General features: G+C 36.2%; 1 protein-coding gene across 1 annotated transcript; it reads left to right on the top strand.

Annotated features, from left to right (window-relative positions):
• The first annotated feature begins 1,038 nt into the window (after positions 1-1,038).
• Positions 1,039-4,557, top strand: LOC146907479 (F-box protein CPR1-like). The gene is made up of 3 exons (XM_085729112.1): positions 1,039-1,093; positions 3,439-3,586; positions 3,912-4,557. The coding sequence occupies exons 1-3, from the start codon at positions 1,039-1,041 to the stop codon at positions 4,555-4,557; spliced, it is 849 nt and encodes a 282-aa protein (XP_085585238.1).
• Positions 4,558-17,401: the final 12,844 nt, after the last annotated feature.

The raw sequence follows: 17,401 nt of genomic DNA, 5'->3' as shown, positions 1-17,401 counted from the left end.
TCTTCAAAATTCCCATTTTTCAAACTTAAAATCAACCAACAAAAACAAAAAACATTTTTGGAAGAGAACTACGGTGGATTTGATCCCTTAAACGGGTACGTAGGCAAGGAACAAAATTCCTTCAATTCAACTAAAATAAAAATCCAAAAACATTCTTCTCCCTCCAATTCTTCACTTAGCAAACTTTAGGTGTAAATAACATTTCAAAATAGCATTTAAAAATAAAGCGCGCGCGTAGAAATTAAAGACGGTTCCTATAGGATACTATAGTCGTTATGGGTGCCTAACACCTTCCCGTAGCGAAAACAACTCCCGGACCTCGATTCTCAAGGGTTTTGCTTACTTTTTCCCTTCCCAAGAAAAAATAAGATATCACCGGTTAAAAAAGGTTCAAACGTAATCAATGTTTGACACCCGAAAACCAAGATAAAACATATGACAAGACATATTTCAGAATAAATCAGGCGACCCCCCAACGAAAAAAATTTGCTTTTCCAGTTCGACAGTCTGTTAGGCTACTTGACAAAAAAAAAACTTTTAGAAAAAAATGACCATTAATTGATATTCGTCTTTTCTCAATGGTTTGAGTCATCATTTTCTTAGTCCAGTTACATGGTGCCATGTCAATGCCAAACATCTAATCACATGTCACATCAGTAATTAAATGAGTTTGGAATCAAAAGTCAAATGATTAAATTTTACAGTGACTTTTTTAAATGATTTGTGAGTTCATAAACAAAAACTCAGTGGTCCCTATTTACAGCAACTATTTACATATTTAAGCCTAATTAGAAATGCTCAAACGTTGGTTCACTTGATAAGAAGTTGACTCATCCGTAAATTTGTAGATTTAACTTCTATTGTCGATTTGAGAACTTTATAAATGATATGTAAAAACCTTTTTTGAACTTTGATTTTGGTTACAATTAAATTGAATGTAAATTGATTTATGTTTGGATACACTAATAAAAAAGTTAATTTTTTTTATCAATTAATGTTATTTGAATTGTTTGCATTCATGGTTAAGTCATATTGTCGATGGCTATTGTTGATGGAAAATTGGTGATCATTATTGTCGATGACGGATCAAACGGTAAAATGAATCCGAGATCCAAATGGTACCACATGCATGTAGAGGTGAAATGTCTCATACTTGATTTTGTGACCTTGGTGAATTATATGAATTGAGGTGATGTTGTGTACTCGATATAATTGATTGGTGATATTTGTACATTTGAGATGATGTTATGGAATTGTGAATAATGAGATGATGTGATGATTTATTGAAGATAATATTTACATGATGCTAGTATTTTGGGAATGATGAATTTGGATATATGCAAGATTTACTGGAATCCTAGAATGCTATATTTTGTGCTTATATCTTTTTATGTGAATGTTATCTAACCCCTCAGGGGTTGTTTGGTAGACTTCCAAACCATTTCTAAAAATGGTGTAGACGTGCAGGCTTGAGGACCTTCGTGGAGACGTTAGTACTCGACTTGAGGACGTCCTCGTTTTTCTTTATTGCATGGAGTCTAGTATAGAACATTGTTGGGATTATATGATTGTTTATCTTGACATTTTGTTGAGACCATATTGTTTATGTATTATTAAACTTGAGATAGGTTGTTGAGATTTTGTGATTCATGCACTTTGAGATTTTGGATGTATCTTAGATATTTGTGTTGTCGTTTTATTCCGCTGCGAGTTTTATCAAAACCGTTTTAACCAAATCAAGCAACATTGAATGATCAAGCTTCGTAAATGACTCTTTGATGCGCTGACACTCTTCAAAGTCTCTTTTTTACCTCTATATAAAGGATTGAAGACTTGAAGATTTCACAAGACTCTGCATTATTTTACAAGTGCCAAAACTCTGTCAAATTCATTACGCGTTAAACACTTAGAATTTCTTATTAACTTCCATATATTAGAAATTCTTAAGTCTAGAGTCTGAACTATTTTGTATTTGGGAACACCTCTGATTATAAATTAAGTGTTCAACCAAGCAATTTATCTTTGTAATCTTTGTTTGTTAGAAGTCTCTTGCTTGTGTGCTTGAGTAATTGTAATCTTATGTGATTATAGTGAAAAATCTCTTTCAAGTGACAAGGGGACTGGCTATTTTCGGATTGTGGAAGAAACCAGCATAAATTGCGCTTGTGTCTCTTTCTTCTCTCTCTAGCTCTTTCTTATATGCTGCTCTTAACTCTGAACATTGCTTCAGGTTCTGAATTCTATCAGAAGCTGAACTTTGGACTCAGTTTTAAAACAAGAGAAATCTAACACAGTTCAACTCACCCAGTCCTCAAAAGACATTAAAACTATGAAAACGTTATGATGGACATTAAAACTATGAAAACGTTATGATGAATGATCTATAGCAGCAAAATGTGTTGCTTTCCCGATTTTAATGCCTAAAATTTGAGAAAACTTTGATTTCAACCGATTAGATTTTATTTCTTCTTTAGTTCAGCCCTTCAATAAATGTTAGCAAAAAAAAACACTGAAATTGACATCTTATAGAAAAATCCACATGGAAGCAGCCACGTGGTGAGATTATATGCCGCTTCACCGCCACTTATCTTACTGAACTCAAGGTTACTTAAGGACCAAACAATAAAGAATTCAAAATTACAATGATGAATTGTGGTGTTTCTTCACGGGAACTATTTTCAGACCTCCGCCCAAATTACAAGAGCTATTCATGGTAGTAATCATTTTTTTAATTAATACTTTAATAATAACTTAAAAGTGGTAAATTTGCAAATATAACGGTTTAAATGAAGGAGACAATTGGAAGTAAATCAATCGTTCCAAAATCTTGTGCAAGGCAGAATACATTGAGGGTGCATGCCAAGACCTGTGAAAGCCAAGATTTGCAGGAACATTTCTCCTCTATCGTGGAAGCTCAACCTCCGCCACACCGGAGCACCGTAAACCACCACTTCACATCTTCGATCTTCACCAAACAGATTAGTAATCATAAAAAAATGACATGAGTTTTATCACAACTATAAAAACATTATATATAATTTATTTATGTTTAATAAATTATATATAATTGCTTTTTTTTATATATATAATTCTGATATTTATTAAAAGAATCGTTGGTCAAAAATAAAAATTAGGAAATAGTAAAAATATTATATTATTTATTTAAATAGGAAATGTAGTAAATGCTTGGTCAAACTTATTTTAAATGTGAAATGAAAAAATATAATAATTTTTTATCAAAAGATTTTTTATTTATTTTGAAGGGTAAGGATAAACTATTTGTGTTCAATAAACATCTATAAATATCACCTCTTGTCAAAAAAGATTTACAACAAAACACTTAACTGCAATTCCTCTTTGGAGTTCTATACATCATTTCCGTACGATATTATAATTATTTGTCTCGCATAATGATTTCTTTTTTATTTGTATGTGTAGTCTCTGTTGCTCTGATGAATTTCATGCCACCACCAATGACGCGTCGTCGTCAATCCAATCTGTCATTGTTGCCAGACTTAAATCTCCCTGACGAAGTTATCACAGAAATACTATCGTGGCTTCCGGTCAAATCTCTTATGCAGATGAAGTGCGTCAGTAAGTCATGGAAAACTCTTATCTCTCATCCTTCATTCATCAAAATGCACCTTAGTCGATCATCGCGAAACCCATACTTCTCATCAATAGTCCCTACAAGGGGTTATTATTTCTTGGAAAATCATTATAGTTTCATACACTTCCCTGTTAGTTGTTTACTACAAAACCGTTGGATCAGACATCCTAAGGATCCCTACTACCAATTGAGTGACAAGAATTGTCGTGTGGTTCTTGGTTCCTACAATGGAATGATCTGATGTCTGTTTTAATGACATGCATATTTCAAGATTTTTTGTGTTCGTGTTTGGTTATGATAGTTTAACCGACACTTATAAGGTTGTGTCATTAAGTTCAACTGGTAACGAAGTAAAAGTCTTTAGTTTGGGTGATAATGTTTGGAGACATATTCAAAGATTTCCATTCGGTGCTAGACCAGTCTTCCGTAATTCCAGTTTGTGTGAAGGTGTATATTTGGATAACAATGTTAATTGGTTGGCCTATCGTAGCGATCGTAATGGTGTTAAGAAATTTGTAGTTATTTCACTAGATCTAGCTACGGAGACATACACAGAGATGCTTCTGCCTTTTGATGATGGGTTACATGTATGGGGAAATGTTTGTGTGTTGATGAACTCCCTATGTGTTTATCACGATTTAAAGGAAACTGATTTTGTTATATGGAAGTTGATGGAATTTGGAAATGAAAATTCTTGGACCCAATTCCTTAAATTTACCTATCAGGATGTTCAATGGTATCATGAAATTGGTCGTAGCACATTTTTTAGAATAAGACCATTGCATCTATCTGAGAATGGTGATATTTTGGTTTTGGCAAACAACCAAAATGACCGAGCAATTCTCTACAATCGAAGAACTAACAAAGCAAGGAAAACAAGAATGTACAATAACATATCTTGGTTATCCATCCACGATTATGTGGAAAGCTTGGTTTTAATCTGTTGAAAGTAAGTTTTTCTTCACCGATAGTTATACTTGTGTGAATTTAAGTATGAATATGTTTAATGAACAAAGATATCCTATTACCATGTTTAAAACTCAATCATCTATGCATACTTTAAGCCTATAATGCATTTGCAATTCAATATTGATGTTATTTCATGTTTAAATTTATGTTAATTCATGAACTTGGTTTCAATTGTGTGATTATGTCTTTTATTTCAAAAAATTCTCACAGAAATGAAGAATCTATTGATTGGTTCTATTCTACTTTCAAATTACTCCGTAGCATTTTTAGCTGGGTGTAAATTAGCAGCCCCTATATATATATATATATATATATTGATGATTCTAGGTAAATTTAAACCAATTCAGTTACACTATTTTGGAAGGAAGAATTGTTTATTTCTATAGATGATAATGATATCTCGATGTTGAATCTAGTTGTTAATAACATGAAACCCTTGAGTCACTTTTGGTACATACTTGCATTATTGTATCTCGGTACGTAAAAGCTAATTTCTTCGAATTTTTTCACAAAGTGATATGACTGCACTTTGAGAATAAGGCCTTCACTTTTCATGTGTCTTTGTTCTTTTCATGTGGTTTGTTGTTTCACTTCCTTGCCTAACTTTGAGCAAATTCAATGTAATTTATGATACATGTCAGATTGTTGGATGAAAAATGCTTATTGTAGCTAAATTCTCTTAAGTTATTGTGTTTGTTCTATAGAAGACATTAATGACCTTCTTGATGTCTATTTAGGGTTTTTTTTATATAACATTCGTAGCAACTTATTACTTAATAATTGTGCTGTTTTTTCATTTCTACTCATCTTTGTTTAAAGGAAAGTGAAAATCTCGAAATCTATGAGTAATTTGAATCCTTTTTTGTAGTTGTACAAAAGGATATGAATTTAAAGATTTTGGCAGCATTTAACGCTACTTTTTTAAATGATACCAATTTCTATCACAAAACTAATCAAGATGAATTTTGTAGCGATAACTCATAGAAGGTCTTAGAGTAGAGTGGTTGACCTCAGTTGTTTAACCTATAATGATCAGTTTTCTAGTTTCTATAATTCTGGCTAACTGTTTGTACGTTTGGTGTCTGACTGTTTATAAGTTTGGGTGCCGCACTTAATCAATTGTAGTGCAATTTTGCTTTGTTTTGCAGGTGTAGTCCGACTCTTCTTCAAGTTTCTGTTTTCATTTCAAGCTGATCAGTCATTTGGTTTTGGTTATTCTGTTTGTCGCATTTGATTTACATCGAAGGTGTACTGTTATGTGCCATAAGGTGGACGCGATTTTATTATTCTTGCTACAAATGGTCCGTGTGTAATACTACATTGTTTACTACCTCAATTGGTTGATATGGTGTCGTATTTATTTACAAGGAACTTGTTCTTTTGGGGTGTGTATTTTGGTTTGTTGTGTTTGTAGTGTTGTATGGTTTAGTATGCTTCAAAGACTTGTTGGCACCTTTGGTTTTGTCCAAACTTTTAACCAAATGATTGCGTGATTTCCTCACAACTCTTCATAGAAGTTGGATGGAGGTTTTCTATTCTTTATTAATGAATACTTGATTTATTTCTTATTTGAAAAAGTAGAATATTATTTTCACTATTTCTTAATCTTATATTTGTTAACGTATTCTTTTAAAAAATATTTATTTTATAAAAAGTAATTTATAATACAATGTATATTAAAATATTAAAAATGGTCAAAAAATAATAAAAAGGAAAAATATTGAAATGATTAATTTGCCCTTTTAGGAAATTGATTTTTAATGAATTGAGTAGGTGATAAGAATGTCTTAAATTTTTCTTCAAAAATAAAAAAAAAAAAAAGATATCCTAAATTTATTGTCAAAAAAAAGTCTTAAATTTCTTGTATTATGTCTTTTTTGAAAGATTCTTGTATTATGTCTTAAAAATTACTAAAACCCCCTAATTCATTCACACACTTGTTTGAATTGTTTGAATTTTGTAGCCAGCCACCCCCTAACTGATGAATACCCATCCACCCAACTCACACCATCTCCGACCTCGATCCAATCCACCGTTGTTCCTCCCCGACGAGCTTTTCCCCAAAATCCTATCCTGGCTTCCTGTCAACTCTCATCTATATATGATCCCTTAAACGCCATAGATCACATTAACTTGTGCCCTTAAACGCCATAGATACTAATTAGGGAAGTTGGTTCATGCTGAAATTTAGGGCCTAACTCATCCTCACAAAACCGGCTTGTGATAGGGCCAAACCGCAAGTGCACGGCCTATCGAAGTAATAGTAGTAAGTAGAGTTATCGTTCCGCTAGGGAGTTGTTCAACTTAATTAACTTTTAATGAATGATTAGAGGAGAGAAAGTTGATAAGAAAGAGTTTGATTGCTAAAGGTAAAAACAATAATAATAAAGGGCCTTAGGATCATTGGTTCATCTTAATAACTAATCCTTCACTAGACAAAACCTAAACATCTAATTTCATGATTTACACGCTAATTTCTAAAGACCGGTTTCCCTTAGCCCCTCACCTTTCCGATGAAAGTCCGGTGAGAGTTTACTTCTAGCAACCAAGCCTATTTCACTGACATGATTACTAGAAGATGCATAGAGGATTGAAACTACTCTTTGTCTCAATAATTGCAAAGACTATTTCACTGTTTTGCAATTATTGTCTAGATTCACTTGTTCCAACATCAAGACTCCGCTCTCGCTTTATGAATTGATGTTTGGGATGATGGATTAACGATTATCAAACCCTCCGCTTTCGCTTCCACAGTTTGATAATTGTTAATCAACGTTAAGACGGTGAATCTAGATTAGAAATTAGGGTTACATAAAAATTAGGGTTTAGACATGTTTTGTTTAGGATTGAGTCATTAGACTCCCCAATAATCCTAAGACTAAGAAGTCTACTCACTCATGTTCATCGTAGACATGGAGGAAGAAGAGAGAAATACGGTAAAATAAATTGCAAAGAAAGTAAAAGGGAAAATAAAGACTTTTATTAAAATAGCAATTGAAATAAACAAAGTAAAGCATGGTTGTTTATGGTGGAGAGCTACTCTATTTATAGCTTTACATCTGACTTAGAAACTAAGCAACTAGAAGGATAAAACGGTAAAGCTGCAACAGGGTAACTTGGGCTTGAAGAAAAGCAGCAAAAGAGTATCCTGGGGACGGGCACGGCCGTGCCACATGTTGGCACGGGCCGTGCCAAGCTTCTGACTTTGGGGGTGTTTTATCTTGGTTTTCGGGTGTCAAACATTGATTACGTTTGAACCTTTTTAACCGGTGATATCTTATTTTTTCTTGGGAAGGGAAAAAGTAAGCAAAACCCTTGAGAATCGAGGTCCGGGAGTTGTTTTCGCTACGGGAAGGTGTTAGGCACCCATAACGACTATAGTATCCTATAGGAACCGTCTTTAATTTCTACGCGCGCGCTTTATTTTTAAATGCTATTTTGAAATGATATTTATTTAAACCTAAAAGTTTCTAAGTGAAGAATTGGAGGGAGAAGAATGTTTTTGGATTTTTATTTTAGTTGAATTGAAGGAATTTTGTTCCTTGCCTACGTACCCGTTTAAGGGATCAAATCCACCGTAGTTCTCTTCCAAAAATGTTTTTGTTTTTGTTGGTTGATTTTAAGTTTGAAAATAGGATTTTGAAGAATAGAAAGAGGCCTTAAAGGCATGAGATTATGAAAAGAGTGAGGTGTGATTAGTTGTTTGCAAAATGTGGTCTAAACATGATTATTTTTCATTGAAATTTGATTAAGAAAATGAAAAAGGAAAATTCAATGGGATTTAGATCCCAAGGTTTATTAGGAAAAAAGATTTGAGTGATGTTGTTCACATTTTTTTGGAAAATGATTTTTCTAAGTATAAAGCCTAAACATTCATCTAAACATACAATCCTAGACATACATCTAAACATGCATATTCTAGCTATATACCTAAAGTGGTGTGTGTGCGTGTGTCGGTGCTTGTGTCGGTGTACATTATTAGAGTCCATTGTCCTTTACATCATTGGCCTAGATACATTCTATGGCCTCTTTGCCAAGAAATTAAAATTGCATAAAGGAAAATATTACAAAACTCCTAAGTGTTTACATTCTAACTTTGGTACAAATTAAATTGCAAGAAAAATAGAGATGAATATGGGATGAAATGGAGATGCTTATGAAATGATGAAACATGAAATGAAAGGAGTTAGTAGCACATGACAATATCAAAGGAAATAAAGCAAGAGAAACACTAGAACATAAAGGATAGGAAATGAGTGCAAACATGGCTAAAATTTGTTCATAGAATGCAAGAACCATATGACCTATAATTCTCACATTCCAATACATTTTTAAAGGTTTAGAATCAAACTTTGGAATATGAATTAAGGCAACATGCTTAACTTGACATTTTGGAAGCAAACTTAAGCATTTTTGCATTATTTAACTACACAACTAACTTGTAAGCTAAGTAACCTATCAAGATTCACAATCATGCAGCAATATCAAACACAAACAGTGGCTAAAACTCTCTCAAATCAAGTGGCATAGGTCACAAATGTTCATCAAGCAATCGGGATTGAAATCAAGCAAATTTTCATTCATTTTTAGCACAAAATATCACAAAATAGTAGGAAAATTAGCCACATTATGTCCACCAAATTTTAATATGTAAAAATTATCACAAAATGCTACAAAATTATCAAGAAACCTATATGAATTTTTTAGGAATTTTTTAAAGGTTTTTTGGACTAAAAAAAAAGTACAAGAAAATTATTAGTTTTAACAAGAATGGTAAAAAAATGCAACACATATTTTTTTATCAAATTTTGTTATGCAAAAATATTTATAAAACATCAAGAAAATTATTAAGAACCCATGGAATATTATTTGGAATTTTTATGAAGAGTTTTGGGTACGTAAAGGTACAAACAGCAAGAGGCAGTGTAGAAATAGCAAGAAAACATAAAAGAAAAGAGTCTGCACAAAAATCCAGTCCAGGCCCAAGGCTACAGATGGATCTTGGACTATCCAAATGCCTCAGAGGCGTTGGATTGATCCAAGTCCATCAAACCCTAGATCTAAAGGCTGAGATCACGTGGCGCATGGTAAGCTTATCCAGACACACCAAAAAGTTAAATCAGGACCATACACGTAGTCAAGCAGCGCAATCAATGGCTGTGAAAGCAAGGGAACAAGAACGTATGGTGCACGCGCGCGCGTGGAATCACGAAGCAAGTATATAAGCAAAAAACAAAGGGGAATCATCACAGTTCTCACTCCTTTCTCTCTCTACACATCCTAGAGAGAGAGAGTCTGCAAATGACTCTCCTCTCCGACCTAACGCCGGTCATCTTCAACCTTTCTCCGACGCGGTGGCCGGCGGTGGCGCCGCCGCGTCAGAGCCCCAAACCGCCCAGATCTCAAACCTAATCACATGTTTCTAAAGCTCTTTCTCTCCTCTATTCGATTCTAACGTCAGTTTTCAAAAGAAACTCTTGAATCAACGTAGATCGGAAATTTTTTACGGCTTTGATGTTTTTTTCGTTAACTCTTTTCCTTTTTTTTGTTCAAATGATTCTTTGAAGGAGAACTCTTAAACCGTTCCGATCTACCTTGATTCGAAGCAGAAAACGCATGTATGGAGCAAACTCCTCAGATTTTCGAAGAGAAGAAACGAAAAGAAAAGGAAATAGAGCTTGATACCTGTGTTAAGGTCGGAGATGAGATGAACGAAAGAGATGTGGATTCTCCGGTTGTTCTTCTTCTGATGAATTTCGTATTCTTCCTCTTCTCTGCTATGACTTCGAATTTGATCTTTTTCCTCTTCTCCTCAAATCCTTCGTGATCGTGTGAGTTTCGTCGTCGTTTGATGATGATCTTGCACTGGAATTGCGAAGGTGAACTCGATGATGATGCTTTGGAAATCTGAGAGTTTTTCTTCTTGCAAATTCGCACTGGTTCTTGTTAGTTTCTGTGAAATTGGAATGAAATTCGATGTGGTGATGATTCTGTGATGCTGAATTTGGTGTGAATTGGACGAATTTGAGCAATTTGGTGATGGATTGTGTTGCTGGAAAAGTGGTTAGGGTTTGAAGATGATGAACTTGTTCATCATGTTCTTGAGTTCTTTCTGGGTTTTTTGGTGTTTGATCTGTGAGAAATAGAGAGAGAAAAGAAAAGTTGTTATGATGATGTGTAAAGGAATGAATGGATCAGTTGACCCTTTGACTGATGACTGGAATTTATAGGCTGATGCAGTAATGCCTGGACTAATAGGATGATGCCACGTGGCATCTGGACTAATGAAAAAAGGACATGTGGACTTGGACTTATAACAAACTTTCTGGACAAATAAAAGACTGACACGTGGCATCTAGACTAATGACTTGGACAATTAAGGACCTAAAATGCGAATTTAAAGGATTTAGGACTTAAAAATAAAATAAAATGAATTAAAATTGGTAACCGGCAAATAACGTAAAGTGAAACGATTAAAATTGACAAAACAGACTAAAACGAACCAATGGCCTAAATGAGGTACTTTAAAGTAACCTCTCTCTGCCGAAATTTCGTGTGAAATGACCAAAATGCCCCTGGGGCTAAAATGACTGAAAATGACTCAGATACAAATTTTAAAATGGATTTTTAACAAGAAATTGAAGCAAAGACTCATACAAGCAAAATTAAAAGACTCAGAGACAATTTTTAGGATTTAAACAGGGCTTCAACACATGAAAAGACTAAAATGCCCCTAGGGGCAAAACTGACTCAAAATGACTTCAAATGCAATTTTTAAAATGGATTTTGACATAGAATGAAACAGAGACTGATTCAAACTACTTGAAAGGGCTCAAACAAAATTTTGAAAGACTGAGAGAAGTTTGACATAGGGAATGACTAAAATACCCTTGCATGTGAATTTTGCAAATAACATTGAAATAGAATGCAGAGAAAGATGCAATCGATCAGAGACATATCAAATGGCTTGTAATGCAAGGAAAGAAGAATTGAGTTGGTATTTTTAGGTCCAAAATTAGGGTATAACAGCTGCCCCTATTTAAGTTTCTTTGTCCGGAGAGTCAAGAGACGAAGTCTTAGAGCATAGAGTTGACGGGACGAAGATACTTAAATATTAACATTTGCACTGCTTTTGGACATAAAAATACGTTTTCAGAGTTGAAAATATGAATGCCATGCAATACTTTGATTATGAATGCAAGACAAACACCTGGAGTCTGTGGAACCTGTCATGTCACTGGGGATTTAGGTGGACATTGACAAGGTAGACAAACCAGAGAGTAGAAAATATGGTACAAGTTGTTCTTTGGATCGAACTAGCCACTTGACCAAGGAATACCAAACAAGAGATAGGTGCAAGCTGTTCTTGGGATCGAACTTGGCACTTGACCGGAAACATAGACATATAGGCAGATACAAGCTGTTCTTTGGATCGAACTTGACACTTGATTGAAAATACAAACAAACAGACAGACACAAACTGTTCTTTGGATCGAACTGGCCGTTTGGCTGGAGATATAGACAAAAGGGTAGATACAAACTGTTCTTTGGATCGAACTTGCCGTTTGATTGAAAATACAAACAGATAGGTAGGCACAAACTGTTCTTTTTAGATCGAACTTGCCGTTTGACCGATAACAAAGCATAAGCCGGGTACAAACTGTTCTTTTTAGATCGAACTTGCCGTTTGACCGATAACAAAGCATAAGCTGGGTACAAACTGTTCTTTTTAGATCAAACTTGCCGTTTGTTCGGAAGTATAAGTATATAAGCAGGTACAAGTGGTTCTTTTTGGATCGAACCTGGCACTTGACCAGTAACAAGGCTCATTGGAAGTCTGGTTTAACAAGATACCAATTGAGGGTAAATTGTCATTGACTTGATTTGAAGGTAGACATGACCATTTTTGTTGGCCCAAAAGCAAATTGAGAGTAAATTGACATTGATTTGAGTTGAAAATTGACATTGAAAGTTGAGATTGAACAGAGACATAGACATTGGATTGGAGAGTTGCAATTGACATTGAGATTGGATTGGAATTGAATTGAAAGTTGAAATTGACATTGACATTGACGTTGGATATTGATATTGACATTGACATTGGATATTGACATTGACATTGAAATTGACATTGACATTGACATTGGATATTGACATTGACATTGACATTGGATATTGACATTGACATTGAAATTGACATTGACATTGACATTGGATATTGACATTGACATTGGAGTTTTGAGAGTTGAGATTGCATCGAATTTGACAGTTGAAATTGAAATTGACAGTTGGAATTGAAATTGAAATTGAATTTGACATTTGGAATTGAAATTGAAATTGGCATTGAATTTGACAATTGACAGTTGGATATGCAACATGTATGTATGGTATAGCAAAATTATTGGATGTATGAGCACATAAAATGCATGATTATGCATGTATGAATGCTTGAAATGCATGATTGGCTTGTAATTTGACAGGGAAAGTTTCACAGAGATAGACAAAACATTGGAAAATTGGGCACGTAGTGGCTCGTGCTGCAATCATATTCATAGGGGAAAACCTCTTTGGAGAGACCGTCGTTGAAAGACGTATCAAAACCATGGCTGAGGGCAATAAAACTTGTAGAGGAGATAACCTTGGAAAGTTCCCTGGATACAGGTCGCCGTTGCTAGGCGTGTCAGTGCTGGGTAAACATTTGATGTTCGCATCTGTGGTCAACGCTTTTCAATATTTCATTCTTTCATTTTTCATTTTCAAACCCCATTTTTGCCTGAACCGCCCTTTCGGGTTTTCGATTCACCGGGGAATAAGATTCTTTTCATTGCCCCATTTTTGCCTGAATTGCCTTCACAGGTTGTCAATCAGCGGGGTGCTCATTTTTGCCTAAGCCGCCCTTTCGGGTTTTCAACTTAGCGAGCTTCTCATTTGCATTTTTTTCATTTTTCTTTTCATGCATGTTTCATTGAAATGTACCCTATTGCTCAGGTTTGCCTTCAAAATAGACAGGAAAAGATTTTTCAATTTTCAAAAGATGTTTGTTTCAGACATTGACATCATCAAATAGAAAGAAAGTATTTTGCACATAGTATTGAAAGTAGAAAAGAAAAATAGAGTTTCAAACAAATAGCACAGGCTCAAATTGATGTAGAAGAGTGAGGGTCAGCCAAAGGCATGACTTCACGGATTTACAAAGCTTGGAAAATGGTAATTTTATTGGTTGGTGATACATTGAACACGATGACCGCTACATTTCATAGAAATTTTGAATTCACAAGTACAGAAGCCTCTGATGAAGACGATCATTGACAGTTGCAGATGCCCCAAGGGGTGATGGTGATTTGCCAGATATAGTTACTTGTCTTTTATCAACCTCATTTTTGCATGAACCGCCCTTTCGGGTTTTCGGCTCATCAAGGCGCTCATTCTTGCCTGAGTTGCGTACAATCTCAGCGAGCTTTTCATATTCATTTTTTTTGTCCCTAACTTTTGCCTGGATCGCCCTTTCGGGTTTTCGACCCACCGGGAAGCGCATTTTTGCCGAGGCCGCCCTTTCGGGTTTTCGACCTACCACGCGGTTCTTTTCTTTCTAGACAAAGTATTTCTTGACTATATCGGCATTGACAGGATTTGGAAGTTCAACACCATCCATGTGTGTAAGAATCGAAGCACCACCAGAGAAAGCCTTCTTGACAACATAAGGACCTTCGTAGTTAGGTGTCCACTTGCCCCTTGGGTCGGGTTGCTGACTTATCCTTCTTTTCAATACAAGTTCGCCTTCCTTGAATTCTCGAGGTCGGACTTTCTTGTCAAAAGCATTCTTCATTTGCACTTGATACAACTGTCCATGAGTCATAGCATCCATACGTTTCTCTTCAATCAGATTCAATTGGTCATACCGACTTTGACACCATTCAGCCTCAGTTAACTTTGCTTCCATGATTACTCGAAGAGATGGAATCTCCACTTCCAGAGGGAGAACTGCTTCCATACCATATACCAAAGAGAAGGGAGTTGCCCCGGTTGAACTGCGCACCGTAGTACGGTAACCATGCAAGGCAAAAGGTAGCATTTCATGCTAGTCTTTGTAAGTAGTGACCATCTTCTGAACAATCTTCTTGATGTTCTTGTTAGCGGCCTCAACTGCACCATTCATCTGAGGTCTATAAGGTGAAGAGTTGTGATGTTCAATCTTGAATTCTTCACATAAAGCTTGCATCATACTATTGTTCAGATTGGAACCATTGTCAGTGATGATTTTGTTGGGAACACCATACCGACAGATGATGTTATTCTTGATAAACTTGACAACCACTTGCTTGGTCACATTAGCATAGGAGGCAGCTTCAACCCACTTGGTGAAATAGTCAATTGCCACTAGGATGAAATGATGTCCGTTGGAAGCTTTTGGTTCGATTCTTCCGATCATGTCAATGCCCCACATAGAGAAAGGCCATGGGGAAGAGATAACATTGAGAGCGTGTGGAGGCACATGAATCTTGTCAGCATAAATTTGACATTTGTGACATCTCTTAGCATGTTTGTGGCAGTCCCGCTCCATGGTTATCCAGTAATAGCCGGCTCTTAACAGTTTTCTTGACATGGTGTGACCCGAAGCATGGGTCCCAAAAGTACCATCATGTACATCATGCATCAATTTCTCAGCTTCTTGCTTATCAACACATCTCAACAAGACCATGTCATAGTTCCTCTTGTATAGGATTTCTCCGTCCAGAAGGAATCTGCTAGCCCATCGTCTCAAGGTCTTTTTATCTCTGTTGGAAGCACCAGGTGGATATTCATGATTCTGCAAGAATTGTTTGATGTTGTAATACCAAGGTTTTTCATTATTCACACCCTTATCAGCCTGATCTGGCATATTTTCAATGGTAAACACATGAGCGGGTCTATCAAGACGCTGTACTTTGATTACAGGCACGTCATTCCAATGGTTGACACGAAACATGGAAGACAAAGTAGCGAGAGCATCAGCCATCTGATTTTCATCCCGAGGGATGTGGTGCAGTTCAACCTTGGTAAAGTATGTCAACAGACGTCTTGCATAGTCACGGTAAGGGATCAGCTTCTCATGATGAGTCTCCCATTCACCCTTTATCTGATTAATAACAAGTGCAGAATCTCCATAGATGTCAAGGTGTTTAATTCTCAGATCGAGGGCTTCTTCAATGCCCAAGATGCATGCTTCATACTCAGCTATATTGTTTGTGCATTCAAAAGTTATTCGAGCGGTGAAAGGAATGTGGTGCCCCTGTGGAGTTACAATGATGGCTCCAATTCCTTTACCATAAGCATTAACAGCACCATCAAACACCAGCCCCCACTTGCTATTGGGATCCGGCCCTTCATTGATTAGTGGTTCTTCACAGTCTTTCGCTTTCAAATACATGATCTCTTCATCAGGGAAATCAAACTTAATCGGCTGGTAATCATCAAGAGGTTGACAAGCAAGATGCTCAGCAAGGATGCTTCCTTTGATTGCTTTCTGAGCTTTGTACACAATATCATATTCAGACAACAACATTTGCCATCGTGCGATCTTTCCAGTAACAGCAGGTTTCTCAAAGATGTATTTGATTGGATCCATTCGGGATATCAACCAAGTTGTATGATTCACCATATAATGACGCAGGCGTTTGGCAGCCCATGCTAAAGCACAACAAGTCTTTTCAAGCATTGTATACCGAGTCTCACAGTCGGTGAACTTCTTGCTCAGATAGTAGATGGCATGCTCTTTCTTACCAGTCTCATCTTGCTGACCGAGAACACAGCCCACTGAATCATCTAACACTGACAGATACATAATCAAAGGCCTTCCTTCCACTGGCGGGACAAGGATAGGTGGCTCCAACAGGTATTCTTTAATGCTATCAAAAGCTTCCTGACATTCATCATTCCATACAACAGGCTGATTCTTTCTGAGTAATTTGAAAATTGGTCCACAGGTAGTAGTCATGTGAGATATGAATCTTGAAATATAATTCAGACGTCCGAGGAAACCTCTGACTTGCTTCTCAGTTTGAGGGGCCGGCATCTCTCTGATGGCTCAGACTTTGTCAGGGTCAACTTCAATGCCTCTCTGGCTGACAATGAAGCCTAGCAACTTTCCGGATCTTACACCGAATGTGCATTTATTAGGATTCAATCGCAGCTTGTACTTTCTCAATCTTTCGAACATCTTTTTCAAATACACAACATGCTGCTCTTCATCACTTGACTTCACAATCATATCATCAACATATACTTCAATCTCTTTGTGAATCATATCATGAAACAGAGTGGTCATACCCCTTTGATAGGTAGCACCAGCATTTATCAAGCCAAACGGCATCACTTTATAACAGAACGTTCCCCACAGAGTGATGAAGGACGTCTTTTCCCTATCTTCAGGTGACATCCGTATCTGGTTATAGCCAGAGAAACCATCCATGAAAGAGAACACTTTGGATTGAGCAGTACTGTCAACAAGCACATCAATATGAGGCAATGGGAAGTTATCTTTTGGACTGGCTTTGTTCAGATCTCTGTAATCAACACACATTCGAACTTTCCCATCTTTCTTTGGTACTGGTACGATGTTGGCAATCCACTCAGGATATTCAGCTGTCATGAGGAAACCCGCATCAATTTGCTTTTGCACCTCAGCCTTGATCTTAAGAGCCATGTCTGGACGAGACCTTCTCAATTTCTGTTTGACAGGAGGACATTCAGGTCTTGTCGGTATCCGATGTTCCACAATCTTGGGATCTAGACCCGACATATCTTCATAGGACCATGCAAAGACATCTGGATAATCATGGAGAA

This window comes from Medicago sativa, chromosome 7 (assembly GCF_051527215.1).
Source record: "Medicago sativa cultivar Bolivia chromosome 7, Bolivia_mono, whole genome shotgun sequence".
In the NCBI taxonomy this organism is placed as follows: domain Eukaryota; kingdom Viridiplantae; phylum Streptophyta; class Magnoliopsida; order Fabales; family Fabaceae; genus Medicago; species Medicago sativa.
The sequence above is the reverse complement of the archived record's forward strand: the minus strand, read 5'-3'. Positions and strand labels throughout refer to the sequence as shown.